At 54.3% G+C, this 26426-nt stretch overlaps 8 protein-coding genes across 8 annotated transcripts; 3 read left to right on the top strand and 5 right to left on the bottom strand.

Annotated features, from left to right (window-relative positions):
• Window positions 1-588: 588 nt before the first annotated feature.
• CLUP02_13004 (glycosyl hydrolase family 10) lies at window positions 589-2415 on the top strand (the record flags this gene model as incomplete). Its single annotated transcript, XM_049291962.1, has 4 exons — window positions 589-657; window positions 1082-1657; window positions 1747-1981; window positions 2117-2415. The coding sequence occupies 4 exons, from the start codon at window positions 589-591 to the stop codon at window positions 2413-2415; spliced, it is 1179 nt and encodes a 392-aa protein (XP_049149108.1).
• Window positions 2416-3123: 708 nt separating this feature from the next.
• On the bottom strand, window positions 3124-4898 carry CLUP02_13003 (uncharacterized protein; the record flags this gene model as incomplete). The annotated part of the gene is made up of 3 exons (XM_049291961.1): window positions 3124-3382; window positions 3435-4604; window positions 4726-4898. 3 exons carry the CDS (start codon window positions 4896-4898, stop codon window positions 3124-3126), a joined length of 1602 nt encoding a protein of 533 aa, XP_049149107.1.
• A 2690-nt stretch (window positions 4899-7588) lies between these two features.
• On the top strand, window positions 7589-10773 carry CLUP02_13002 (uncharacterized protein; the record flags this gene model as incomplete). The annotated part of the gene is made up of 17 exons (XM_049291960.1): window positions 7589-7630; window positions 7685-7725; window positions 7780-7939; window positions 8001-8109; window positions 8163-8252; window positions 8283-8342; window positions 8394-8515; window positions 8577-8724; window positions 8920-9077; window positions 9159-9274; window positions 9342-9383; window positions 9440-9753; window positions 9866-9979; window positions 10053-10120; window positions 10211-10259; window positions 10355-10524; window positions 10579-10773. 17 exons carry the CDS (start codon window positions 7589-7591, stop codon window positions 10771-10773), a joined length of 1998 nt encoding a protein of 665 aa, XP_049149106.1.
• Window positions 10774-11382: 609 nt separating this feature from the next.
• CLUP02_13001 (myb-like DNA-binding domain-containing protein) lies at window positions 11383-14988 on the bottom strand (the record flags this gene model as incomplete). Its single annotated transcript, XM_049291959.1, has 1 exon — window positions 11383-14988. One exon carries the CDS (start codon window positions 14986-14988, stop codon window positions 11383-11385), a length of 3606 nt encoding a protein of 1201 aa, XP_049149105.1.
• Window positions 14989-15917: 929 nt separating this feature from the next.
• CLUP02_13000 (allantoinase) lies at window positions 15918-17651 on the bottom strand (the record flags this gene model as incomplete). The annotated part of the gene is made up of 2 exons (XM_049291958.1): window positions 15918-17051; window positions 17133-17651. The coding sequence occupies 2 exons, from the start codon at window positions 17649-17651 to the stop codon at window positions 15918-15920; spliced, it is 1653 nt and encodes a 550-aa protein (XP_049149104.1).
• Window positions 17652-20296: 2645 nt separating this feature from the next.
• On the bottom strand, window positions 20297-21728 carry CLUP02_12999 (hexaprenyl pyrophosphate synthase; the record flags this gene model as incomplete). Its single annotated transcript, XM_049291957.1, has 2 exons — window positions 20297-20458; window positions 20526-21728. The coding sequence occupies 2 exons, from the start codon at window positions 21726-21728 to the stop codon at window positions 20297-20299; spliced, it is 1365 nt and encodes a 454-aa protein (XP_049149103.1).
• Window positions 21729-22318: 590 nt separating this feature from the next.
• On the top strand, window positions 22319-24761 carry CLUP02_12998 (uncharacterized protein; the record flags this gene model as incomplete). Its single annotated transcript, XM_049291956.1, has 9 exons — window positions 22319-22639; window positions 22697-23250; window positions 23318-23363; window positions 23452-23477; window positions 23560-23666; window positions 23740-23794; window positions 23853-23900; window positions 23960-24004; window positions 24056-24761. The coding sequence occupies 9 exons, from the start codon at window positions 22319-22321 to the stop codon at window positions 24759-24761; spliced, it is 1908 nt and encodes a 635-aa protein (XP_049149102.1).
• Window positions 24762-25146: 385 nt separating this feature from the next.
• Window positions 25147-26029, bottom strand: CLUP02_12997 (cutinase; the record flags this gene model as incomplete). Its single annotated transcript, XM_049291955.1, has 4 exons — window positions 25147-25235; window positions 25293-25471; window positions 25540-25757; window positions 25832-26029. The coding sequence occupies 4 exons, from the start codon at window positions 26027-26029 to the stop codon at window positions 25147-25149; spliced, it is 684 nt and encodes a 227-aa protein (XP_049149101.1).
• Between the last annotated feature and the right edge of the window lie 397 nt (window positions 26030-26426).

Here is a 26426-nt window from a genome sequence, read left to right as displayed (position 1 = left end):
GTTACTTATAAAGTAGAAGTTACTTATAAAATAAAAAAAGTTAAAGAAATAGAACTATAAATAATATTATTAACGAGGGGTAATAAGGGATTTATATTATAGTTATTACTAAATAAGTCTAATAATCCCTCGATTTAATAATTAATATAAATTATAACTAGGGAATCTTAATATAGCTATTAATTATTTATAATTAATTACTATAGTCTTAACGATTAAAATTATTAATTTAAATAAGCTAATAAGAGGCTAGTTTTTAAATTAGTTATTTTATTTAGTTAGATAATTATATAATTAAATTATTTTAATAAAAAATATAATAATCGTTAAATTAGCTCGAATCGTAAATTTCTATTAAATTAGCCTAATTAACTTAGGCTAATTCGTGAGTTAGGCTAATTAGTTAGAAAAGTAGGGACTATTAACTATAGCGTATAGTCAAAATAGCCAAACGATATAGTTAAAATAGCCGGGTTCATTTTCAACACGGCAAAGGCTATTATAGTAAAACCACTTAATCGTCGACACCAGGCACAGGAGGGTCTTCATGGGGGTTTTTTGCAGCATCGCGCCTCTTTCTTCTCTGGAATGCGCGCGCAACCCAAGACAATCGAGTGGCGGCTCAAATTACGCAGCACGCAGGACCCAGACAGACATGTTTGTTTTCTCTGCACCGGAGCTCACGTTGAATCTCCGACGGCAGGTTTCCCTCCTTTGCTGACCTGACTTGCGGGCGAATGCGACCCCCCAAATTGAAGAGAGAAAAAAATCTCCAAAAAACAAACTTCTTTGATGCGAATTATCCCACCACCGCACGGGCGATTGGAGATGCGCCAATGTTTGCCAAGGGGGGAGAGCGAGAAACGGGAGGCCCGGACTGCAAGCCTCCGTGCCGGACGGAAACTGAATAAGTTGGGCAGATGTCCCCCATGGCGGAGCTTGTCACACACAGTTAGGCGCTTTGCTTGAATGCTCTTCTCTTTCAAAGTGTTTGCCTCTTCTCATTCATTCAGTCATTCATTCCTTTCGCCAGACGCTCATTCTAGATCATAACCACTCAACCCATAGACACTCATTGTAGAAATACACACAAATCCGCGCCAGTTTGGATAAGGCAACAATAACCAAAAACGAACAAGACACAATGAAGTTCTCTCTCCCCCTCCTCCTAGCCCCCCTCGCCGTCCTCGGCCTCCCCACCGCCGACGACACCGCGGCCTCTCACTCTCACTCTCACGCCGCCCGAGGCCACCACGCCGCCGCCCACCTCCTCACCCGCCAATCCCCCACCAGCATCGACAAGCTCTTCAAGGCAAAGGGCAAGCTCTACATTGGCGTCTCGGGCGACAACGACATCATGCAGCAGGGCAAGACCGCCGCCGTCATCCAGCAGAATTTCGGCCAGGTGACGCCCGAGTACTCGATGAAGTGGGACGCCACCGAGCCGACGCGGGGCAACTTTGATTTCACAAACTCGGACTTCCTCGTCAACTTTGCGCAACAGAACGGGAAGAGCATCAGGGGCCATACGTTGCTCTGGCATCAGGCTTTGCCGGCGTGGGTGTCTGCTATCAAGGACAAGGCGACCATGACCAGGGTGATTGAGACGCACGTCAAGACGATTGTGGGCAAGTACAAGGGCAAGATCAGGTCATGGGTATGTTTTTCGACTTGCTTGAAACGGTTCCCCTCCGTTCTCACACATCTGGTATGAGTTCGAGTTCACCGTAAGCTGACAATGCGCAGGACGTCGTAAACGAAGCCTTCAACGACAACGGCACGATCCGCAGCACGGCCTTCTCCAACGTCCTGGGCGAAGCGTACATCGGCGTCGCCTTCCGCGCCGCGCGCCTCGCGGATCCCGCGGCGAAGCTGTACATTAACGACTACAACCTCGACAACGCCGGCTGGGGCAAGGTCACGGCCATGGTGAACAAGGTGAACCAGTGGATTGGGCAGGGCATCCCCATTGACGGTATTGGTGAGTTTACCTCCACCCCCTCAGCCCCATGGAGAGGTACTCCGTAGATGAAGATGCTCAAAGACGGAGAGTCATTCATGAGAGACGGGGGTCAAACAACCAAGACAGAACCAAGGGACGACTAACACCACACAGGCTCCCAAGCCCACCTGGCAGCAAACATGTCCGGCAACATCCAAGCCGCCCTCGAAGCCCTCGCCCGCTCCCGCGCCTCGGAGATCGCCATCACCGAGCTCGACATCCCCGGCGCGCCCCCCAACGACTACGCCACCGTCGTCGGCGCCTGCCTCAACGTGCCCAAGTGCAAGGGCGTCACCGTCTGGGGCGTCAGCGACAAGCAGTCGTGGATGGCCACCGCCAAGCCCCTGCTCTTTGACGAGAACTGGAACCCCAAGCCTGCGTACAACGCCATCGTTGCCAAGTTGCGCAAGTGAGGTAACTGAGATGGAGAAGATGAAGAGAAGGGGATTGAGTTCAACTGTGTGACTTTGGCATCGCATACAATGACCCCTTTTTGAACCTGATACATAAGACGAGATCTGGCTTGTCAAATACTTGCTAGGCGTTGCGCAGCTGCGCTCCGTTTCGCTCAGCCTTCCTCACACTCTTGAACCAACATGGCCTAGTTTCAATGGTATCATATCATCTGGTAATTGAATCGTTGGTAAAGGCCGGTAACACGGAAAGGAGGCAGACGTACATCGGCTCCCAGCCCTCGTCCTTTAGACATAGAAGAGGGCAAGCCACAGAGACATAACTCCAATACATAAACAACTTCTTGATATTGTCTAATGAGCTTGGAAAGGACAAGTGAAGTACATCTCTATAATACCTAAGCCTTCTTATGACCATCCAACCCAGTAAGCGAATCGATTCTCTTGCGTCGGATCCGTAATATAGACATGTATCACTTGTATGTACCAAAGTCTTTTGAATGTTGATCAATTAAATAATTCTCATTCCTCATGAACGAATTCTCTTAAGAATACAAGATGCCACCCAACGCCGTCGCAATGAAGTTTGTATGATACAGGTCTTTTCTCTCTGGCCTAGAAAGCTAGAGGGGAACAGAATGCAATATGTGTATGTTTGCGGTGTTTCCAATGCACAAGACATTTCAAACGCCAAAGCAATCAATGCGCTTAGGCAGTGGCATTGACCTTCTCCTCCTCACTGGCGGACTCGTGGTGGTGCTTGTGCACCTCGCCGCGCCACTTCGCAGAGGTGATAGGGTTGACGTGCTGGACGTACATGGTGTCAATCTCCTCGAGGGTGCGGTCCTTGGACTCGATGACGAAGAGGAAGACAATGACAGCCAGGGCAGCACAGCAGCCAGCGAAGACGAGACCGTAGAGGTAGTCAATGGCATCGGTGATGTAGCGGGTGAAGAAGGACATGAGGCTGAGAAGGAGTTAGTTGATAGTTTTTGCAGTTGAAAGTCAGGGACACATACAAGTTCCAGAGCCAGTTGGAGGCGGTGGCAAGAGCCATGGCGGGAGCACGGTAGCGAGCAGGGTACAGCTCAGCGACGACAGCCCAGACGAGAGGACCCCAGGTCGTGGCGAAACCGGCGATGAACAGGCAAGAGAAGGCAACGAGAACGGCGCCGGCCTGGGGGGTGTTGGAGGGGGTGACGGTGTCGAGAGCGAAGTGACCGACAAAGGCGTAGACGAAGAAGCACATCATCATCCACAGAGCACCGACGATGAGAGCAATGCGGCGACCGGACTTCTTGACGACAACCAGACCGCCAAAGGTGCAAGCGACGTTGACGGATCCGAGAATGAGCTGAGTGACGTAGCTGTCGCTGAGACCGGTAGCGGAGAAGACGGTGGTTCCGAAGTAGAAGAAGAAGTTGGCGCCAGTGAGCTGCTGACCGGCCTGAAGCACAATTCCGAGAATGGTACGGTAGAACATGCGGGGGCCGGTGAAGATCTCCCAGATGCTGGTGTCGGCGCCAGCAGACTCCTCGGCGACCTTGGCGCGGATCTCATCGATCTGGAGGTTGACAGAGGCGGCATTGGGCTCGACTCCGGCAAGCTTGGCAATGTTGCGGCGAGCCTCGTCCTCGCGACCCTGGCGGAAGGCGTAACGGGGGGACTCGGGAAGGAGGAGGATACCGGCACCGAGAATGAGGGCCCAGGCGAAGCCGAGACCGTTGGGGATGCGCCAGGAGGCAGAGCCGGCCTTGTTGTGGGTCGCGAAGTTGACAATTTCGGCGAGCCAGATGCCGAGCGTGATGAAGAGCTGGTAGGTGGAGACAATGACACCGCGGATGATGGCGGGGCAAGACTCGGACTGGTACATGGGAACGACGACGGAGAGGGCACCGATGCCGACGCCGTTGACGAGGCGGCCAATGGCGAACTGGTACCACTTGGTGGTGGAGGAGATCTCGATGACGATACCAATGCAGGAGAAGAAGGCAAAGAGCGAGATGGTCATGCGACGGCCGAGAGTGTCGGCGAGCTTGCCGGCAGTAAGAGCACCAACGAGACAGCCGATACACAAGAGACCGACGATGGTACCCTGGCGAGCGGCGCTGAAGATGTAGGTGCCATTCTGGGGCTCACCGAAGCGCTGCATGAAGTCTTCCATCAGGAAGAAACCGGAAATCTGACCACTGTGAGGAACAAAGGGTCAGCAAACGGAACGGCCGGCGAGACATGTAGGTCTCAGATGGAGGAGGGCGGGGCGGAGAGGTGCCCCCCCCCCCCCCCCTTCTCCGGGGAAGTAAGACATACCTGACATAACCGAACATGAAACCACCGATACTGGCAACGAGGCCGAGGAAAGCGGCGGCGAAGGTAATCTTCTGCTCAGCCGTGATGTCGGAGCTGGAATCCGAGGTGGGAGCGTCGGCTTCCGTCCGGTCCTTATGCTCTACGCCCTTGCCACCGAGCTTGGGGAACTGCATGATGGGCGATGCTGACGATGTGCGTCGATATGGGGATGGATGATGTGGGGGTGGGTTTGGTGTTCTCGATCCAGGGGAGGATGTAGAGGCGGGAGAGATAAGTCTGTTGGTTCCGAGGGTGATGATGTCTCTGGGTGAGAACGAGGTTCTTGTTGGTGTTGAGGTTGTTGGGTGTCTGCTTCAAGAAGAAGGAAGAGGGAGGAAGGAAGGTATTATACCTGCCTTGAGCTGTTGAGGTGTGGAGAGGGACAAGGTAGTTGAGATAAAGCTCTGATTAGTCTGGAGAAGTGTGGGATGGGAAGGAGGAAAGGGGGCCAAGAGTCAACGATGGGGGAAGGAAAGGATTCTTTTTGTATTAGAGGAAAGAGGTCAGGAGACGAGCAGGTCCTTCCCACAGTTCCATAGGTAAGGTACGGAGTAGTCTGGGTTGACTGGGAAGGTACGGCGTGACTGGGGAGTGCCCGGGGACTGGGTCTCGCGACCACGGCTCCGGGTTGGGACGTACCTACTTTCCGGTTCGTACCTTCCTCACTTTGCTTCCTACCTTACCCAAGTTACTTACTTTACCTAGTACTTACTAAGGTAAGGGATGTACCATAAGGTAGGTGCTCACCTTATTTCGGTACTTGGCCAAGGCATGGAAGGAAGCACGGAAGGAGAGGTACCTTACCTTGCACGACATGGCATGGCATGGCGGAAAGCACGACGGAAGGCGCGAAGAAGGGAAGGAAGCAAGCAAGGAAGGAATGAGCAGATGCTCACCCCGTTCTCACCCATTGGGAACCCATTTCACTCCCCGTATATCCCCGTATGCCTCCGCATGCGTTTCCACACTTTGACTGATGGAAAGGTGCTTTTCATGCCTCATGATCACGTCTCTGACCAAGCAGGGCAGCCGGGGTGGGCATGGACATCTTGGTTTGCTTGCTAAACAACGAAAAAAAAAAAAAAAAAAAAAAACGAAAGGAAAGGAAGAAAACGATACCCACATTGCTGGTACTGGCTAACCCACACTCCCACACACTCCCACAGTCCACAACAACATGCATCAAACGGACAAGTCGGGGGCCCGTGGGCGAACCAAGAAAAGTGCGGGCAGCAACGTACGTGTGTGGGCTGGACTGTGGGATAATGGCGGGTGAAGACCGGGTGAAGAACGACGTGGTGGTAGTGGTGGTTCTGGCCCAGTCGTCTCGCGGGCGGAGAGTCGCGAGAGAGAATACCGTGACCGTGGTGACATGTCGGACCAGGGTGACTTTGAAAATTGACGGTTGTGGTTGTAGTGAGAGGGCCTACCTAGGTACCTTGGGAGGAACCTCTGGAACCTGTTGGGACGGTGGGACCGCCGCCGATGGGCCGGATGGCCATAGCTCTCGCCGTGTCGCGAGCCTCACGAGTGACGTTGGTGGTACATTGCGCCGAGTACCTCCGGCCGACGCAGCTGAGCTTCAAGCAACCACCGTGGCACCGTCCAGCACCCGACACCGTCAAGGCACTGGATCTGGTGTGCACGGTGTACTGGGGGGGACGGTAGGCAAGGGAAGGGGTGTGCCCCGTGAGCTGATGATTGACGTCGAGTCTCATTGCAATTATTCGGTCCAATGCTCGGCCACTAAGAGGAGTCGGTCTAAACATGAGGCTCCCCGGTGTGAGCGAGCAGTGAGCACTACAGAGAGTGGTGGTGGTTCAAGCAAAAGGCAAGGTGACAGGGACCGCAGACCAGACTTTCGAAAAGAGGCCGAGACGACGGCGTATGCGGCAGGGTCACCACAATTATTCGCGGTGATAGCTGGAACTCGCCGAATGGATCTGGCTTCCCTGTCCAGGATCTGTCTTCGTGGTTGCAGGCAGAGGCAGGGCGACAAATCCAGAAAGCAGTCAAGGCCCAGATTGGACGGGCCACAATTACACTAATCGGACCCTTTATCCTTGGCGTGCTGCTGGAATCTCTCTAGTGCGGAATTGCACGAGATGATCCGCCCGCTGTCCAGGACTTCATTCGTTGTTGGTGGAGATCCCGAAGCCTCCGATTGACGTCAGGGTCAGGATGCACCGATGCAGGTCCCGTCGCGTATGCTGCCACCATACCACCGTGCCACCGCACCACGGAATTGTGAAGAGGCACGTAACCTTGATCTTCTTGGTATGAGCCATGCCATGGAGGGACGGGAGTTTGATTGATTGAGTGACAGTGACGACGGCTTGGCGGCTGGCCTTGCTTGGCCTACGCTCTACCTAGGTACACAGTAGCATTGCTAGCATCGCGAACAGGATATGCTGCACGGCTGACTGATGGACTGACAAACTCAAAGCTTAACGTGCAGGTCTGTCATACACACGTACGGGAGAGAGAGTCAGGTTCCCTGCCCTTCGATTGAACCATTCCGTTTCTTCGAGAAAAGATCGCTGGAGCCCTGGAACCACATTCGCTCACATCATAACATCAGACGATGCACTTGTTCGTCCACGTATGCTTAGATGCGGAAAGAAACCGACGTGGTAAACAGGGACATGCAAAGTAATGAAGAGGAAGAGAAACAAGCAGAGAACCACTTGAAAAAAATAAAATAAGAGGGCATCCACATTTGGGGCCCAAGTACCGTGCCGTCGCCGCATTTTCCTTCCCGGGTACGTACTTTACGGTAAGGTAGATCTCCACCGCACGGGCGGCATCTGCCATCTGGCATGCCATGGCCTGTCACTGGGATTCTGGGAATATCATGGATTTTGTGGTTTTTTGAATAGTTGCACCGCACATACTCCGAATAGGTATCAACACATCGCAGACCCGGGTTTACCACGACATGCACACTTTGATCATACCATCGTATCATAGAATCAAAAAAATACCCCGAGCTACGCATCACATCGTCCGGTCAAGGCCTCATTCCCCGGACCGACATATGCACCACGGTCATGTCAGATCACGAGAACAACAACCTTCACCACAAAGGCCTGCAAAGGCTGCAATGACTGCGAAAGAAAACCACAAGTCCACAACGCAGCCGCATGGCATCGCATGGCAGCTTGGCCCACGCAAGGTCCGATTAGACGCTGACCCCTGCACCCCTGCCCCATCCACCTTGCCCTTTCTCTTCACAGTTCACACTCTTCTTCTTGTTTTCCATCTGGCGTTTACTGCTTGACTGTAAGGAAAAAAAATGGTATCTCCTCCCCTGTCCGCTGACGGGACCCCCACCCCCTGAACCCTGTTGGTCCTCTTCGGCCCGGCAAGCAGATGCCGCCGCGACACGCCCCTACTAGGCTGCCTTAGCTCGCAGATACGCCTGGACACCTTGTATCCGTATCTGTCCCTCGCTCTGTGGCTTGCTCCCGTTGCTTCTAGCGCGCCTGGTTCCTGATAACCGCCCGACCGTCTACTAGGTTTGCATACCGTTGGCGCCACTGTTGGTCAACGTTCAACGGGAGGCAGAGTCTCGGAGAGTGAGAGGGGAGTGTTGTAGCGAGAGATACTCGTGACTCGTCGAATGAAAGACCAGAGAAACATGAGAGCTATAGGAGCTATTGAGGGCTATGGATGCGGCTCACGGCTCGACGAGTCTCGTCCCTTGAGCCAGATCATTACACAACCCACTTCACCGGCCGGCATCCCCTTGGTCTGGTCCACGATGGGGAGTCGTGGAGTCTACCTTTTAACGAGAGACATGAGAGAACCAGAAAAGCACCGAGACTCGGCCACGACTCCACGATTACCGCGAGAGCACGCCGAGTATTGAGCCCCATCCTACGCCGGCTACGAGTAACGAAGCTATGCGAAACAGCGACGAAATGTGCTGCCGGCCAAATGGCAACCGCTACCTACTGCGTACACGGCCTGGTCATTCATGATATGTGGAAACTCCCAGTCCCAGAGGCCCAGAGTGAGGGAAAAGGGGGAGTACGATGGAGTATTGTGGTAAGAGTCTTCTCGTCTCTTTTACACGCGAGAGGAAAAAGGGCCGACAAGTGAGGAACTCGCAACGACACGAGACCATGAAAATTTGCTTCACGGTTGGATGAGAAGTGGGCATGAGGAGCTACGGAGTGGTGGAAGGGGGGATTGTACAGAAATTTGAGCGAGAAGTGGTCAATATCAAGACAGCAAATGACTTACCACTGGTGGTGAAGCTCACGATGGACGAATCTATCGTGAAACAACTCGAGGCCCAATCTACCATGGTAAGGTCAAGCCACCTCACTTGAGAAGCTGTGGCTCACACAACTGCCTCTAGGCTCAAACTTCACCACACTGCCACGTAGATGATAAACAGTCCATGGAAGACTGTGGCTCAAATTAGATCTCAAGGCACTAACTCGGATCTTTTCTGGAAAAAAGGTGGCCCATTGCGCGCGCAAATTCTCGCCTCACCTCGGCCGTACGCCTTGGATGCGGATCCGCCCAGGGGGGGGGGGGGAGAGGGGTGTACCGTGTGAGACTGTGAGTGTCTTTCATCGCGGCGGACCCCTCCGCCCCATCAACTATCCGTAAAACCACCATAAGGGCCCGAAGTGCGGCCACGCCGCTGCGGTCGGTCCCTGAGGGCCCCGCTTTTCATCCGGTGGTCTGATCGGATGTTTTCCGTGAGCTCGACGTTCAACTTTTCAGGTTCTTACACGGTGAGGTTGCTGGAGGCTGAGGCTCGTCTTTCCCCTTTTTGTGCTTTCCGCCCTCAGCCTCGAAAGTACTTCGTACCCTCCACTCACTCTAGATTCCCGTCTGTTGCGAACGAGACTGTCCATCGCGCGCATTTCCACGGATTTGGACGGTCGGTGACAATCGCGATGCTTGATGCTGCTATCGCCGACGCCGATACTAATACCAGTGCCTCCCCATCAACAATTGCAAATGCTACCCGTAACAACTGGAGCTTCCCTACTTCTGCCTCTCCGCAACGCCCGGGATGATCGCCTCCAGATGTTTCTCCGATCTCTCGGCGTTTGCTGATCTACCTACTTCCAGTGTCAAGGTGCTCAGGTCGTCCTGACTCGGGCCAAACTTCGATACCGATCCCGACAAGGACCGTTTGCAGACACACCGTGTCGCGCCGACTCCCTCCGCGACGGAACAATGACGCCACAACGTTTGATTCTGGAGAGAAAATTCCGCACGCGCGCGTCGCGCGGAACTTGCTCCGGAGTCCTGTCTACGTGAAGCCATCGTGACAATGACATCCGACAACGCGCGATGGAGAAGAAAGAAGACCCCGCACGGAATGGCCGTGGTACAGAAACGCATGCAGTGCTGTCTTCGGGAACCCCCCGTTATTCTTTCCCCAGATGTCGGAAGATTCACACATGTTGAATCATTCTAGAAATTCTACACATCACCTCCCCCGGATGACGTCGCGTCTTGGGCTCGGAGTGCGTGGCCGTCACACTCTTTTTTTGCGTGTCACCCCTTCTCCCACTGCCCTGGGACTCGCCACTTGGGTAAGTACACGACTTTGTCATCACAGCTTTATCGGGTTCTCCAGTACACGTGTACAGCGCTGCAAAAGCACGCATCAGTCAACCCCCAGTTGACACGCATGTACCGGACATGGGGAACAAGTTCCTTTCCCATTCCGCTGGGTTCCCCCGTTCTCGGGCGAGAGCCGATTATCCATCCCACCACTTCATCCCGCGGGTTTACCTTATCGACCGTACTTCCCAAAAAAGCCTGGACGCTGTCACGGTATAGAGTACACACACATTTTCTCTCGCCACGGAACGTCACAGCCCTACGGTGACGGCGACAGCGGCACGGGTGTTGAAAAAGTGGGCAGATGGATCCGTGACGGTCGGAGATAAAGCTGGATTACCCCTGATGGCCGCCTATCGACTAGGCGCGAAACAGATTCTCAGTTGCGAGATAGCTGCGGTAGCTGATTCATGAGTAAGTAGTCGTCCTATGACGACATTCCACTAGGCTTAGGAAAAATCGCCGAGTGAAAAATATTCAAACCTCGTTATCGTTCGGGTGGTTCGACTGGCCACCGACGAGTCATGACCAATGACGTAAATTCCTCACGACAAACAACTCAACTGACGATTCCACAAAGTACAATGGAACGTGAAATTTTAACATCTGAGAAAGAGCTTCAACACAACTTGTTTTGAACCATTCGATAATGATGGGGGTTCGCAGCTACTAAGCTATGTACAATTACCATCCTTGAACAATCGATATCCACTCCGAAAAAACAACCCTCATAACAAATGCTGTGTGACGTGCCTGAACCTGCTTTGCCCATGCTGTGGCCTGCCATTGCTTTTGGCCCAGAACGTTGACCGCTCTGATAGTATTCTCTGCGGCACCCTGGCCACTAAACCTTATCCATCAATAACGACTCTCGAGTCAACATCGTACCTCGGCCTCGCGGGGTATCATCATGTACACTACCACACTACTCGAGTGACTTGAGAAGATGTGAAACTTGTACAACAATCTAGTTGCACATCCATCGCAGCGTGAAATCGCAACCCAAGCTATCCACTAGGTGGTTCAGTCCCTGAGTCTGTTTGCTTTCTTCCGACCCTTAGACCCTGAGGGAGCGGTCGAGGGCGGGGCGGGAGCCGGCGACATGTCTTCATCGTTTTCGTCGCTGACTGGTGCCGGCAGGCCTGGCGGCTCGGGGCCTCCAGTCTTTCTGGCCCAGTCGCCCACCCGCCTGTCCGCTTTTCTGCTCTTGACAGATGCGGGTGCTGTGGAAGGTGGGACGCGAATCGGTGGCATGTCTTCGTCAACATCGCTGTTCTGCACCGACTCCGGTTGCAGTGATGCCGCTGTTCGAAGTCTGATCCCGGAAGAGATACGCCTCTTGGCCTTTTCTCTCTTCTCTTTGAGGCGGTCGGGAATCTTTTCGGCCGCATACTGTGAGGCGACTGGCTCTGGTGAACTGCCATCATTCTCCATAGACCGTTGTCTGGATGAAGTTCCTCCAGAAAGCCTGACACGTTTCTTAGCAGGGCTAGGCCTAGCGTCTTCCGCTTCGACGGGGAGAAGTCTGGAAATGCCAGCAGGTTGGAGAGATGGAGACGCAGAGAGAGCATTCGATATAGAATCAGTCAGGAGTCGATTCGATTGGGCTGATGACTGCCGTGTAGACGGAGAATCACCTTCTGTCAGCCTGGTCTCATCTTCCTCATCGGCTTCAGAGACGTTGTCGTCATCGTCTTTGTTGTTGTTCTCGTCGTCGGAAGCGTCGTCGCTGTCAACCACAAGTTCAGCACTGCGTGGCTCATTTTTCAGGCTCTTTCGACGGCTGTTTTTCTTGGGAGGATCAACGACAGCCATCTCGGTCTCGGTATCATAGTTGGTGTCCCCTCCGCCGAGTATTTTGGCACCTCGGGGGCCACTCGCCTTGGCATCCCCCAGCAACCAACGGGCACAGTCCCTAACTGACTTTTCCTTTTGATCGGGGACACGCTGCCTTAGACGATACCATAGCAATTGGAGAGTCTTCTTAGGCCACTTCCTGCGGAACTCCAAGTCGGCGAGCTTCGTCCATTGAATCAATCGGTCGCGACCGGCGCCTCCTGCCAGAATAGCCCGGACCATTTTGTGTTTATCTTCGGGCGGCATTTCTTGGATCTGCTTGCGGGCCTTCTCCAAAGTCCAGGTGACCTTTGACGCGGGGCGCGAAGACCTCAGAACTTCGCTGGGGGTAAGTTCCACGTTGAGAGTCTTGAACTTTCTCATGCACTGCAGACGAGTGCGCTTGCGGCCCATCAGCTCACTGACCGTCTGCCAGTTGATCATGGGTTCGTAAGGCTGTTGAATCTTCGAAGGTGACCGGTCCGTCCGTCTGAGCAAGGTGATGACATGCTGAACCAATTCCTTTTCTTCCTCCTCAGTCCAATAATTGCGGCCTTCCGTGCGGCCACAAATGACATAGTTCCTGTAGCGGTCGCGGACATCCTTCTCGTGGCGACCCAGCTCTTCTGCAATTTTGATCCAGCAATTACCATGTTTGGCGTACAGCATCGCCAGCTTAACATCTTCTTTGGCAGTCCATCCTCCTCCGCGAGCCTTAAAGTTGTGGAAATTCTGGCGAGCAACATCGATAGTTTTCTGGCGGCGCCGGTCAGGAAGAGCGGCACAAATGTAATTCCACAGGTGGAGGAATTTCTCGCCGTCATATGGGATAGCCGTCTTAGACACTTTTGTGCGCTGCTTCATCTGGATAAGATTGTTCATCTCCTCTTGTGACAGTTCGTTCTCTTCTCGATACTTCTCGACAACTTCTCTGAGCTTGCGCATCTCTTCATGGGAGAATTGGCCGGTGATATATTCAGGTGGTCCCTGAGGCGCCCCCTTGGGCTGGGGAGCCTTCTTTGGCGTTTTCGCCTTTACGGGCTTCGGTGTGGCGGTTGCGGGTGTGCGAGAGGCAACTGTCTGTTTGGGTTTCTTGAGCTTCATCTGAGGCTTTGCGGTCTTGGTCGATGCTGGCTTCTTGGCTGGGGCTTCTGCAGTTTCGGGCTCCTGATCCTCGCCGTCCTCTTGGATCTCACGAGCCGCACTCTCTGCCACCTCGAGATTCTCTGGTGTCTCTTGGACTGATGTTGACTTTTCGAAGAAGTCCGGTTTGGAGCGCTGCTTCTTGGATGCCGTGGAGCGGGTAGACTTCTGAGCCGAACTAGGCAAGTTGCCAACATCAAAGGGCTGTTCTTCGTCTGGCTGGGCATTGCGACGTCGAGTAGCTCGCGGCGTCGTGGCCGGCCTCTCAACAGCTGCATCCTTCTTGGAATAAGTAGTGAGCTTTTTGGCTGAACCTCGGAGTGCATCGCGGAAAGTTTTGATTGGCAGCTGAGGGGTTGGGACGACCTCCTCCTCTTCCTCCATGTCTTCGCTGCGTGTACTTGACGGGCTTTCTCTCGGGGCTTGTGATGACGGGGGAAGACCATCGGCCAAGGACCCGTGACCAGACTGTGCGTCCTCGTCATCCTCGACGAGAGATCCCGGCGAAGAGGGCTGGTTCGCAGTTACGTCCATATCCACGTCTTGGTCACTACCAACACTGTCCCGATCGAATGTATCATCTTCAGGTGGTTCGACGATTGGCGAGGTTCGTTGAGCGGCCTCCGCCGAATCCTCCTCCTCTGAGGCGGTTGCCACGTCCTCCTCCATTGCGTCGTCCGTAGACTCCACGGCTTTTGCCGTATCGTGCGGTTGAGCTGCGGCCTCTTTGGCAAGGCTCTGTCGTAGGAGGGAGATCTGAGATCCCCGTGACATGCTCCTGCGCCTCTGCGCTGCAACACTGGGTGAAGACGCCGGTCCGTTCTGGCCATCATCGGACTCGTTGTCATCTGGACTTGGCAACACAGGTGTGCCGGAAGGTTGAGTAAAGAATGGCCTGGGGACACCGAGCAGTTGCGACTGCTGTGACTCGTATTTGATCTCGAGGGGATCGGCCTCGGAGGCGGGGCTGTGAACGACAGCTTGGGCGATGCTGGTGTCCTCGGGCGACTCAGGCACAACATCCTCGGGCTCGGCGTCCTCCATGTCGACATCTTCGAGAGAACGACGCGTCTTCTTCTTCTTCTTCCTCTTTTTCCGATCCGACGGATGCGACGCGCCCAGCGCACTGGGATTATCCGATTCACGCTTGCGCTTTTTCTTCAGTTGAGGCGAAGAAGTGATATCGTCATCGGCCACAATGGCGTCACTGGAGGGTCCAATTTGGCCACTGAAGATGGAAGATGAGGGGCCTGCATCCGAGTGTTCTGGGTCTGTCGCCTTGCTCTTGCCCTTCTTGCTGCGATCCTTCTTGTCCTTCTTGGACTTTTTGGACTTTCGTTTCTTCACGCTATGGTCCTCGTCGGAAGGATACGCGGCATCCGCAGCACCTCCTCCATCGTTCGCTTGGGTCGAGAAAGGGACCATGGAAGAAAACGGGTCGACGTAGTCGTTAAATGTGTCGAGACCGGTCTCGTCCTCGTCCGCCATTCTGCCCAACAGTCTGTCGTCAATTCCGTCGGGGTACTCGGCCGGCGCAGTTGAAGGGAATATCCGATCTTCGCTTTCGTCGCGGGTTGGTCTGGTAGGTCCAGGCGAAGAGTTCTTGGTGGGCGTGTATCGGTTGAAGATTCTCGAGATGGAGTTGAACATGGTGAAATTTCCACCAGGGCGACCGGCGGCGCAGGGACGCAGAACAATTGGGAAGGGACGACTGGCAGGAGGGGCCGAGAAGGGTCGTCGCAAGAAAAGTGCGCTGAGGAGCTGCCCTCTATGAGAAGGTGCTTCCTTCCAGGTTGGTGCCTTCCACAGCCAAGATAAGGTCGCGTACGAGGTGCCGTTGACGAAGTAAAAAAAAAACGCGAGTGGAAGGTGGGACCCACAATTGCGGTAGGATGGCGATGAAGGAAGGATACACGGTCCACTGACCAGGAGCTTGGGCCGCCCCGTCTCTCCCGCCTTTGGTGCCCCTCGTACCTTCAGGGCCGGCACAGGTAGGGACCTCAGTACTTAGTTAGGTACTCAAGTTACATCATCACCAGTCAAAGGCATGGCGCATTAGAGGAGCATCAACCCCGCGGCTCTCACTCGGCTTCCATTCCATTGTCTTCGAAAACAAAGACTGGAGTGTAACACAGCATGCAAACTGAAGAGGCATGGCGATGTACACATGGCATTTCTTCATTCGCAAGCTATCTTATATCCAACTTGTGCAGCAAAGTTACTTCTAGAAGTTGCCCACTTTTTTCATTCAAGTCGTTACTGCTCAATGTTATCAGACCTGTCCAATCACCAACTAGGATTGGGATCATGTCTCACTACACGCACATGACATTCATCCCAGCCCTCGCAGTTGAGATCCAGTTCAGTATTTCATACTTCATTCCTTTCCACATCACGATAAGTGATGATGAGTTGACGTTCATGAAGTGGTTTTGTTTTACATTATCAATTTGTCCTAATTCAGACCTCATTAAATCATCACCCGGCTAATGCTCTCGTCACGATCTATCTTTCTCTCTTTTACTTTCTCATCCAACTCTTCATATGAATCCTCTCTCCTCATCCAGCGCCCAGCTCGACTACGCCGTGCGCTTCTCCGTAATAGCCTCACCAACCGGGCTCTCACCAACAAATCCAAGATTCTTTCCTCCAAACTCAAACACCTTGCGGCCTCTAACCCACGTCTCCTTTACCCGACCAGCAAACTCATGACCCTCCCACGGCGAGCAGCGGTTCTTCCACCGCATATCCCCAGACCTGAGTGTCCACGCGTCCGCGTCGTCAAACACGCAGATATCAGCATCCATACCAACCTTGAGCGCGCCCTTGCGGTGCGCAAGACCGACCTGCTTCGCCGTCGACTGACTGCACAACCGCACAATATCAACAATCGACGGCGCCGCACTCTCACCCTCAGCAGCGATGCGCGCCACCGCCTCGGAGTAGACGATAGGTAGACCCAGACCCACGGATGAAATACCGCCCCACGCGGCGAAGAAGTCGCCCCGCGAGCTCGCGTCCGCCACGGCCACCGCCGCGTCCTCTAGCGTCTTCTCCGCGAGGATCTTGTCCATGCTCTCGCCGGGGATCGTCATATCGATACCGGAATCCGAGTGGTGCATGTTGGGGGAGTGGCTTTCGGGCGGGGTGCGGGTCTCGAGATGGCTCGGGAGGAGCTTCAGCTGCGGCGTACACGGCGAGTGGTCCGAGACGATGGTCTTGATGCACGAATCCGTTGCCACGAGTTCCTCCCAGAGCCCGTCGCGGTTGGATCGCTCACGGATAGGAGGGCAGCACTTGTGGCGGGTGTCGCCGTCGGCAATGTCTTCCGATGCGAAGCCGAGATAGTGGAAGCACGTCTCGGCCGTGATGTTGATGCCTTTGGCTCTGGCGTCCTTGAGCAGGGGGATGGCCTGTGTGGCTGAGAGATGGACAATGTGGAGGTGGAGGTCCGGCGCGAGGTGGGCCAGGGACAGGATCTCCTCGACAGCGTACGTCTCGAACGAAGGCGGGCGGGACTCGAGGAAGGTCTTGTATGAGTTGAGCTCGCCGGTGGGAGCCAGCGGCGGCTCAGACTGTTGGACCGCGTCGCCTACCGAGTCGGAGATGGGAGGGATCATCTCGGCGTGGAACATGAGCGTCGTAGGTGTGCCGTTGAGCTTCTTCATGGCGAGGGCCACGTCTTGCGATGAGACTGCTGGGAATTCATCAACCTGGTTGGGAACGCATTGTCAGCTTGCAGTCTCTCAAAGGGTGAATCCGCCGGTGCAGTTACGGTACAGGATACTACTCACTCCAGACTCGATCAAGAATCCTTTGAAGCCTCTGACACCGGCCTCGACAAGGGGCAGCAAATCATCAGCGTTTCCGGGAATCACACCGCCATAGAAACCAACGTCAACCCAGCACTGTCCCTTACTCGCAGCAAGCTTTTCCTTGAAGCCAGCCACCGTCGTGGTGGGTGGGATAGCGTTGAGAGGCATGTCGACGACGGTCGTCACACCGCCAGAGGCAGCGGCCCGGGTGCCGGTCCAGAAACCCTCCCATTCCGTGCGGCCGGGTTCGTTAAGGTGAACATGGGCATCTACGAGACCAGGCAACAGGAGCTTTGAGCCGTAGTTGATGTACTCGGTGGAAGCCGGGAAAGAGGTCTTTGGCAGGACTGCCGGGACGATGTTGACGATCTTTCCGGTGGCGGGCGAGACTGTTATCGTTGCCGGTGTGAGGACGAGGTTGTCTTGTTCAAAGGTGAGGACTGCCCGCGTCGAGACAAGGACCACGAGGGGTGTGGTGGTATCTTGAGAGGCCGTCATGACGAAGAGTGATGGAGGGGTTGTTTATGATAAGCTTATCTTGGAAGCTTAGGGAGGTCCGATAAGGGAAATACCGCGGTATCTGAAGAGCTCTCCCCGCGGTGGACGTTCTTGGATAGCTTGCCGTTGCGTCTGGAGAAGAGCGAAGCTTATCTTGATCGCGGGGTGGCGGGGTGATGAGAGAGATAAGATATGGCCGGTGTGGCTTTCAAGGGTTTGAAGGTGTGTAAGATGTTTGGGTGGTCTTAGTGAGGACTACCTAGATAAACACTCAAGCAAAAAGTGAATAGTCTTGTGTAGTGGTTTTGAATTACTATGAGTCCACAGAAAGGCAATGTGGTGATAGTTCAAGGAGAAGTTGAGTAGAGAAAAGAAGAGAGAGAAAAGAAGAAGGGGAGAAAGAAGAAGAACAGCTTCCCCCGTCCGAATCTCACTCAGAAGAAAGCCGTTCGTGGCTCGATCCACGGCCCACCCCGAAAGTCCAGACGTGATTAGGACGGGTCCCCTTCCATTCGTTCTTCTGGGCTTCCATTTCCAGTTCTTCTCTCCGATAAGATAACGTTCTCTGAGGTGACAGGAAGAATATGTGACAAAGGGGGAACACGGGAGTTCAAGGGACCAGCCACTGAGCCAATCCCAACGAGGAAAAGACCCTCCTCGAGCAGTCTTCAGAAGGTACATAGTAAGGTAGCTTAGCCCTCTCCCACCGCCATCTCCTTCTCCTTCGGGCCCCGGTGCCGGGGGGTCTTCTACCCCGTCATCGACCTTCTTCAAGTCGACTCAAAGCCCGCTCCCCTCAAGGCTCAACCTGCGCTCCAATAGTGACCATTGAACCCCGTGCCGCCGGCCTCTGCTTTCTGCAACTGGGGTTCGTGTCCGTCGTGTGGGGTGCGTTATCGAAACCCTTCTCCCACTGGGCTACTTTGCTGAAGGGACCCTATCGAACAATGTCGACGCGACCCCGGGGAACCCTGAAAGAAGTCCAAAGTCTTCCCTTGTCGTTATCAGCCGCAGCTGATTGGCTGGATGTGTCGTCGGACACAGCCGTTTCCCGATCTAGACCGCCTTAGTCATCACGGGTCGAGCGAATGAGGAAAAGCATGTGCTGCTTTAAATGCCTCTGCTCCGTACGGATACCTTGAGTCTTTGACACTGACAATCCACCACAAATGTACAAACAAAGCCCATCACCGTTCTTGACTCTTCATCGGCCATTTTCGGGAAAATCGAAGGCTTGTTTTTGGTTTTTGGTTTTTCGGTGGCTCAGGTTTGCCCTTCTGACAGGTCCAGAGCCTTGACTCCCCCTGCCTTGGTCCTGCGTCGGTGTGCTTATTACTTCGGGCTCCACTGCCGCTGCTGCACCCGAGGCGTCGTCTAAGCTTCACTTGGGAGTTTCGATCGAGTAATGATCGAGTAAAACACCGCTCATTCGGGGCATCTGGCCCGCCAATGTTATGCGCCTCGCGAGTCCCGGGAACTCTAGTTTCTTGATTTTTTTCTCTTTCGTCAAGACATTTTCCGGCCGCGGCGCGTATTACTACCAATTTGAATTTGGTGACAACCCATCTTCTTCATCTGCCATTGGCCAGCAGTTTGGTATTACTCGATGACATCGCGATAAAGGCTGTAGAAAAAGTCCGCTTTGTGTCCCAATCTTGGCTACCGATACTGGACAACGAATGAAAGATGAGAGAAAAAAGATCCACACACCCGGCGCCGCCGTGACACAGCCGCCGCCCCCCGTGGAGTTCCTAGACGACCGAGTCATCTCCAACCGAGGAATGTCTCATTTGTTGGGATGAGCGATCCCGGCCCCGACAGCCGGCTCCCTTTCTTCCGATCACACCATTCATCCGTTTACCAACCTCCGGGAAACCATTCCTATAGCCATACTTCGTTTCCGGAACGTCCAGCGGCTATTGCAGCCACGCATGGTTTGTTTGAACCGTGCTTGACGTGTTTGTGATTATGAAATCTTGTTTTCCGGGTGGAAGTCTAGACGAAGTGCTAGGTTGCCGCCTTTCTCAGAACAAGCAGGCTGCGCCAGAGTTCAGCGAGCATCGGATCGGGCCTCGACTATTGTCGTATAAGCTTTGCAGGTCCCTGACCGACCCATGCATGCATCTCATCACAGTGCCGTCTTCTACCACGCTGCGTCTAGAAGGGAGCATCTAGAAGCGATCCAGCAACGTAATGGAAACCGCTTCTCCACGGAGCTCGCCGGTTTCTCTCTTCTGGACCCTGCCGTCACGACTGCCGTCTAGACCTCACCGAATTCTGATCGAGTAAGAGTTTCCCATCTTCCCCAATCAGGTGAAGGTCGTTGGCGTTCCATTCAGCAGGCTGTCCTGCACAGGATCATCATCTTTCCCTTCAGCAAATCATCCCTTGCGCACGTATGCCGAACCCCGTTTGCGTAATCGCAAAAAAGGGAAGTTGTCTGTGATATTGCACTCAAGTCCTGTGCCATCTCTAACCCGATGATATTCCCCCCTTGGCCTCACGCCGCGCCGTCTAGATGTATAATATCGTTACATGTACTCTGTCAAGAGCCCCAAAGGTCTGTTGTACAGTGGTGTTGAGCGCACTCCGAATTTTTGGTTTTTTTTTGTACAGGTTTCTGACCGGCCAGCGCCGTCAGTCGCTTATTTTGTCCTCTTCAATGCCTTCATGGCCATTTCAATGAGACCGTCCTTGGCCTCACTCTCGGGGAAATCGCTGATGGCTGCAATGGCCCGCTCGGAATAATCCTGGGCCAGTGCCCTCGTCTGCTCAATACCGTCACTCTGGAGGACCAACTCGCGTGCCTGAAACCGTGTTAGTCAGATTGCTCTCCAAATCCAAAAGTCGTTTGCTGCGTGCGCGCATCCTTACCCTGGCGACGTCACCCTCCTGCTCGAACTTTCTGCCTACCAAAGCACCCAATTCCGGATTCGTCTTCCACGCAAATAGTAGAGGGGCCGTCGCGAGACCAAGCTCAAGGTCGGCGCCGGCCGGCTTACCCAGTTCCTTCTCGCTACGTGTATAGTCGAGCATGTCGTCGACCAGCTGGAATGCGAGGCCTAGGTTCTTACCATAGGCGTATGCTGCCTCGACTGAAGCAGCGTCTGACCCGCCGAGAATTGCCGAGGCACGGCATGACTTTGAGATCAAGCTAGCCGTCTTCAAGTAGGTCTTTTGCAAGTAGTAGGTGAGCGCCTCCTCCGACCACACTGGCTTACGCTCATCCCGCTCAGTATTCTTGAGCTGCATGAACTCGCCCTCGACAAGGTTGGCAATGACCGTGGCGAGAAGCTCAACGACCTCGGCGTTCCTCAGACGGGCCAGGGCGACAGATGCGCGGCCTAGCAGGAAGTCGCCGGCCAAGACAGCCATTTTGTTGCCGAACTCGAGGTTCGCCGAAGGGGATCCGCGTCGCGCGACGGAGTGATCGATGACATCGTCGTGGAGCAGGGATGCCGTGTGGATCAGCTCGGTGATCTCGGCCAGACGGCGTTGGGACGGGAGGATGTCAGATTCGGTCTCGACAGGCTCGGGGACGGCGCTTGTCAAGGGCGAGCTCGGGTTGACGTCGACGAGGATGTTCGGGGGAGATATCGCCGTATCAACGCTACCAATGGCTTGACCAGATTGGAGCCGGGGACCCTTGGGACATAAGGCGGTGGCTCTCGACATGAGCAGAACGATGAGAGGACGCATGTGCTTGCCCTCTGCCTGTGTGTAGTACTTGGCGGCGCGATCCAGAGACGGGTGACCAGAACCAAGAAGCTTCCGGATGTTGCCCGTCAAGAACTTCATCTCCTTCGCCACTGTCCGCAGAGGGTCGATGTGCATGTCACCCTTGGGGATCACGCGGTTGACGGCATTCGCAGCCATGTTGGACGCAACAGACACAGCGGCGCCCCATGCTGAAGACCGTCTCGAGGATGAGTGGTAGAGGGCAGTGGTATGAGGTATCCGGGCATCGAGGGGAGTAATGCGTCGGCATTGCGAACATCGGGAGGAAGAGGAGGAGAGGATAGATCGTGACGTTATCGAAGTGCTGCGCAGCACCGCTGCTCCCGTACGGAGCTGCATGGCTCCTATAGTGATCTGGAGGGAATCAAAAGAGTGTCAAAAGAATCGCGAAAGAGTCCGACAGCATCTGGATTAAGTAGATCGTGCTCAAGATTCGTGGTTGAGGCAATTGGCAGCCAAAGGCGGGTAGATGGTACAAGGCGATGACTTTTTTTTTCCTGTCCTTCCCTCCCGCGGCGAGAAATTCAAGCCACAGCAGCTGCGCAGCAGATCCGGTCTTTCCCTTTGGTGGTACGGAGTACGGATACTCCTGTGCTCCCCTTACCTAAGGCAGGGGGAAAAGCGGACCCAGGCGATACGTATCTTTGGAGAAAAGTGGTGGGGCCCTGGTCTTTTGATTGGTTCAATGGCCCATAACTTGAGCTTCCGTTCGAGCAGGAGCTATCATACGCAGTAAGCTGCTGTGGCTGCCTCGGTCGTTGTTGTTGCATCGAGTGTGACAGGCACGACCCGACGCCCGCATTATTACCCCGATTTGACCGCGTCTGACTAAATTAATTGTTGGCACTGCATGTCTTGAAGTATCACCAAGTTACGAGCACATCGCTTCGAGATGACCTCGTAGAGGCGACACAATCACATCAGCAGCCATGGTACGATTGACGATAACACCCGCCGTAGCCGAAGGTCAACAGAAGCTGGCTGAGGTCAGATTCGGACGGCGAATCGCGGCGACACCAGAGGACACAGAGCAGGAAACCACAGCAGGTACTGTCAGCAAGACTGCGGCGACAGCCAAAGCCGAAGAGCCGACTCTTGGCGATTATGTGATCGGAGACCCCATCACGCACAGCCAGATATTAGATTTGTGGAAAAGTCTGAAGACGGAAGGCATCGAGGGATTCGGTTTGGAGGGACTGTTGCGAGGCGCCACGGTCTACACACCCCCGCCACCTCCAAAGCCTGAACCAGTACGTCAAGACGGCCAACTCTAAGTCTGCTCCGAGTCGCTGACCATACCTTCACAGTCCGCCGAGTACAAAGCCCTGATGGCCCGCCTGCGACGCGAGGAAGAAGAACGAACATACCAGCGAATGATGAAGCAACCGTCCCGAATGGAGGCCTTTTCCCAGCAGTTTCCCAGCACCGCTGCCCGAGCGCACGCCTTTGCCGAAGTAAACCGCCCTATGAACGAAGCAGATAACGGCGATGACGAAGTGACGCTCGGGGATGTGCAGAAGCAGATGATGGTCATTCTCAACTTTCTCATAAGCATCATTGGTGTCGCGGCCACCATTTGGATAGCAGCTCGATGGTGGAATGTCACTGCCCGAATATTCTTGACGCTTGGAGGCGCCATTCTAGTCTTAATAGCAGAGGTCGCCGTGTACTCAGGCTATGTTTGGAGGATAGGGGAGGCCAAGTCCAAGACGAAAGAACCGGAAGAAATCAGAGAGGTGATGCAGTCATGGGTGCTGGGTAAGGAGAGCAAGGGCGAGCCAGCCGGAGAATCGGCTATCCTTCTTGATACGAAATCGCAAGATACAGACGAAGGCATACGGCGAAGACTAAAGGGGCTCTCGTAGGTCTTGTAGGGAGTGGAATTTACGAAATGAAAAAATATTGGCAGCACCACTTGCAACGTTAAGAGGTGCCGACAAACCACTGCAAGGCGTGCTGTTGCGACATCCCCATGTAAGGCCAGAGAAAGTCTTAAAACGGCCTTTGTAGGTTATTACCAGTTGCCCGGGATTCTAGAACCATGTTTATCAAAATTGGGTAGTACTCTGTCGAGAAGCTCCGTCATGGGTAAGAAAGCAATCTAATACACGTGACGGCGTGGGGAGAGTTTTGGTGTGCGCGACTGGACGCGTCGCCGCACGTCAATCAGCGCGACGCGCTCCAGGTGGGGCCTGGATGTTCCCCCCGGTCTGGGCCCGATCACTGCCTCTGCATCTCTCTTCAGCCTCGGCCTTGTTGACCTGTCTTTCGGATGCTGTAATTTTTAATCGTTTCCTAGTCTTTTGGTCCGTCTCCGCTATCTCTCTCACTCCGTTTCGACTGTAATCAGCTTCTCTTATCACGCCGAATTCTCTCCCGCGCGAAGCACTGAGCGCGCGCGTCGCGTATCACCACACCCATCTACATGCGCCTGACATTCGGCACATCTCTCTGTCCAACAAGTACTTTCACTGCCTTGGCTGAAGGCATGGATCAAATCGCAGACACCAGGTTCGCGTTTCCATGGACATTGTATCTCCATTAATGTCGCTAATCACCAAGCAACACAGCCAGCGGTCTTCACCCGATTCTACAAGAACAACAGCCAACAAGAGGTGTGAGACCTGCTGCAAGTGTCGATATCAACCCAAACTGACGTCTTGCAGACGAACCCTCAAAACTTACAGCAAACGCACGCGCGCCGCTGATGAAGAAGTCGGCTCTTTCCTGTTCAAGAAGCGCAAACCCGAGATCGAACCAGCAACGCGGACGCCAGACCTCCCACGGCTTCCTCCCGCTCAATCTGCACCGCCACCAAGCAGTATACCCAAGAGTTCGATCCTAAGCTACTTCAAACCCTGCCGATCAAGCTCGGCCACTGAAGCCTCCGACCCCTTGTCCGACTCGGAAAAGCTGGTCAACACCCCGCCTTCATCACCTCCCGTTTTCAGAAAGATCAAGGAACCCCGTCGTCTGAAGCTACGACACAGCACGCCACTGTCACATTCGTCGGACCCTTTGGAGGGTGAGAAGGACGAGAATGAAGAAAGTTGTATTGTTGTTGGACGGAAACCACACCACGCTCGCAGGACGAGGGCACGAGGCGCCCCAGAGCTGCAAGATGCCGACGAAAACAAACTGAACGAGCTTCCCGACCTCGGAAAGATCGAAAACCAGGCTAGGCCGAAGAGACCTCCCTCCCGATCAAAGCCTGTTCCGACTGTTCAGACGACCATCAACCTCTCGTCGAAACCTACTTTTATGGAGTGTAAGACATGCCGGATCGTGTACAACCCGCTGCACCCGGCAGACGTAAAATACCACGCTCAACGGCACGCAGCCTTCCTTCGGAGCAGGACGAAGAAAGCATGAAACTTGGCGCAACACCTCTGGCATAGCATCTGTTTTGAAGTAACGACTCAATGATACCCATTTAGCAACAATAAGAATAGCCTTTGCATTTCGTCCATCGTCAGGTTATACATGAAGCATGAAATAGCTAAACTAAGTGAGTGGCAAGAAAGTTAATAAGAACAAAATGAGCGACAACAAAGGAGTGAGTATCATGCTCCAGCAATCCAACCCGAGCTCTCCGTGTTCCATTCTGCTGCCCAGCTTCGGACCCCGTCTCCAGCAAGCGAGTCCCGTGCTTCACAGGAATCGATGCCTCAGCAGTGTCTCATTGCAACCCTTCTCAACCAAAGCCCACTGCATCCGAATCACGGTCGACCCGGAACTGATTGCGTCCTCGAGCTCCTTATCCGATGCGACCAGCCAAGAAGATAGGGGCGGCAACAGCCGCGTCAGTCTGGTAGAGGAAGTGCGCGGGCAGGATGAAGAGCGTGCCTGTACGTGTTAGTGGCTTCTCTGACGTCTTTGAGGATGGAAAGAAGGCTTGCTTACCGTAGCAGACGGCATCCGCGACATCGCAGTAGACGGACAGCTTGGACGAGGGGAAGTTGGGGATGCGGCCGAGGTTCTGGAGGTTCTTGGTGTAGCCGAACAAGACGACGCCCTTGATCTGGTTCTGGATCGTCGAGCTCAGAGTCGAGATGGACGAGGCCATGACGGCGGTTCCCTGGCTGTTCATCGAGCCACATTAGCAGAAGGCAAAGGGAAAAAAGGGAGACGTCTGCAAGGCCTCACTAACCTGTATCCGCCAGCCACGACGGCGGAGTTGGGGCACTTGGTGTTGGCCAAGGTGAAGAGCCTCTTGGCCTCGTTGATGGCGACGGTGCTGGTTCCCTCGGGGAGGAAGTTGGAAGCCAGATCAGCGCTGTACGGTCCGCCGACGCCCTGAACCCAGACTTGGCTCGAGCCGTAGCGGCTCTTGAGGGCATCGCCGACAATGGGGCCCGCGCTGATTCCCTATTCATCGATCGAGGTTAGCTCTTGGGAAATGCCTTTTCCCAGATCATTTGTAAGAATTCTGGTCGGCTTACCATGTTGCCGGGCTCGGTGGAGGCGCGGGCAAAGATGAAGATGACCTTGGGGCAGGCGGAGCTGCTGCCGGACTCGAGCTCGTTGCTGGTCGCTCCCGTCTGGCGGACCTGGAGGTCAGCGACGCCGGTGTCGACGACTTCGACTGGTGCCGCGGCGGCGAGGGTGACGGCGAGGGAGAGGATGCTGAAGAACTTCATTTTGGATGTTGTTTTGAGTCCGGAGATTGGGAACGGTCTTCAAGTGAGAGCGGGCTGGCTACTAGGCTTGAGCGAAGGAGAGGAGGATTCAGGTTCTGAGCGAGAGCTTGAGTCTGATGAAACGAAGATATCAAGAGTCTACCGGTGGGATCTTGCTCGACTATTTATCTTGTTTTCGAGGTTGGTGTTCCCTGATGGATCATCTACAGCTTGAACATCCTCGATGCTAAGAGAATGTGCCCAATCCATGTCTCGCAACTCACACGCCCGGCCGGTCTTGTTCGTGAAGCACATCCAGAAGTCGGCGCTACCTTTCCCCCAACCGGGCTCGATGAATGATCACATCGTGGAGACGGTGACGGTCGTTGGATTCATCCGCCAGTCGCATCTTGAACCT

Source organism: Colletotrichum lupini, chromosome 6 (genome assembly GCF_023278565.1).
Source record: "Colletotrichum lupini chromosome 6, complete sequence".
Classification (NCBI taxonomy): domain Eukaryota; kingdom Fungi; phylum Ascomycota; class Sordariomycetes; order Glomerellales; family Glomerellaceae; genus Colletotrichum; species Colletotrichum lupini.
The sequence above is the reverse complement of the archived record's forward strand: the minus strand, read 5'-3'. Positions and strand labels throughout refer to the sequence as shown.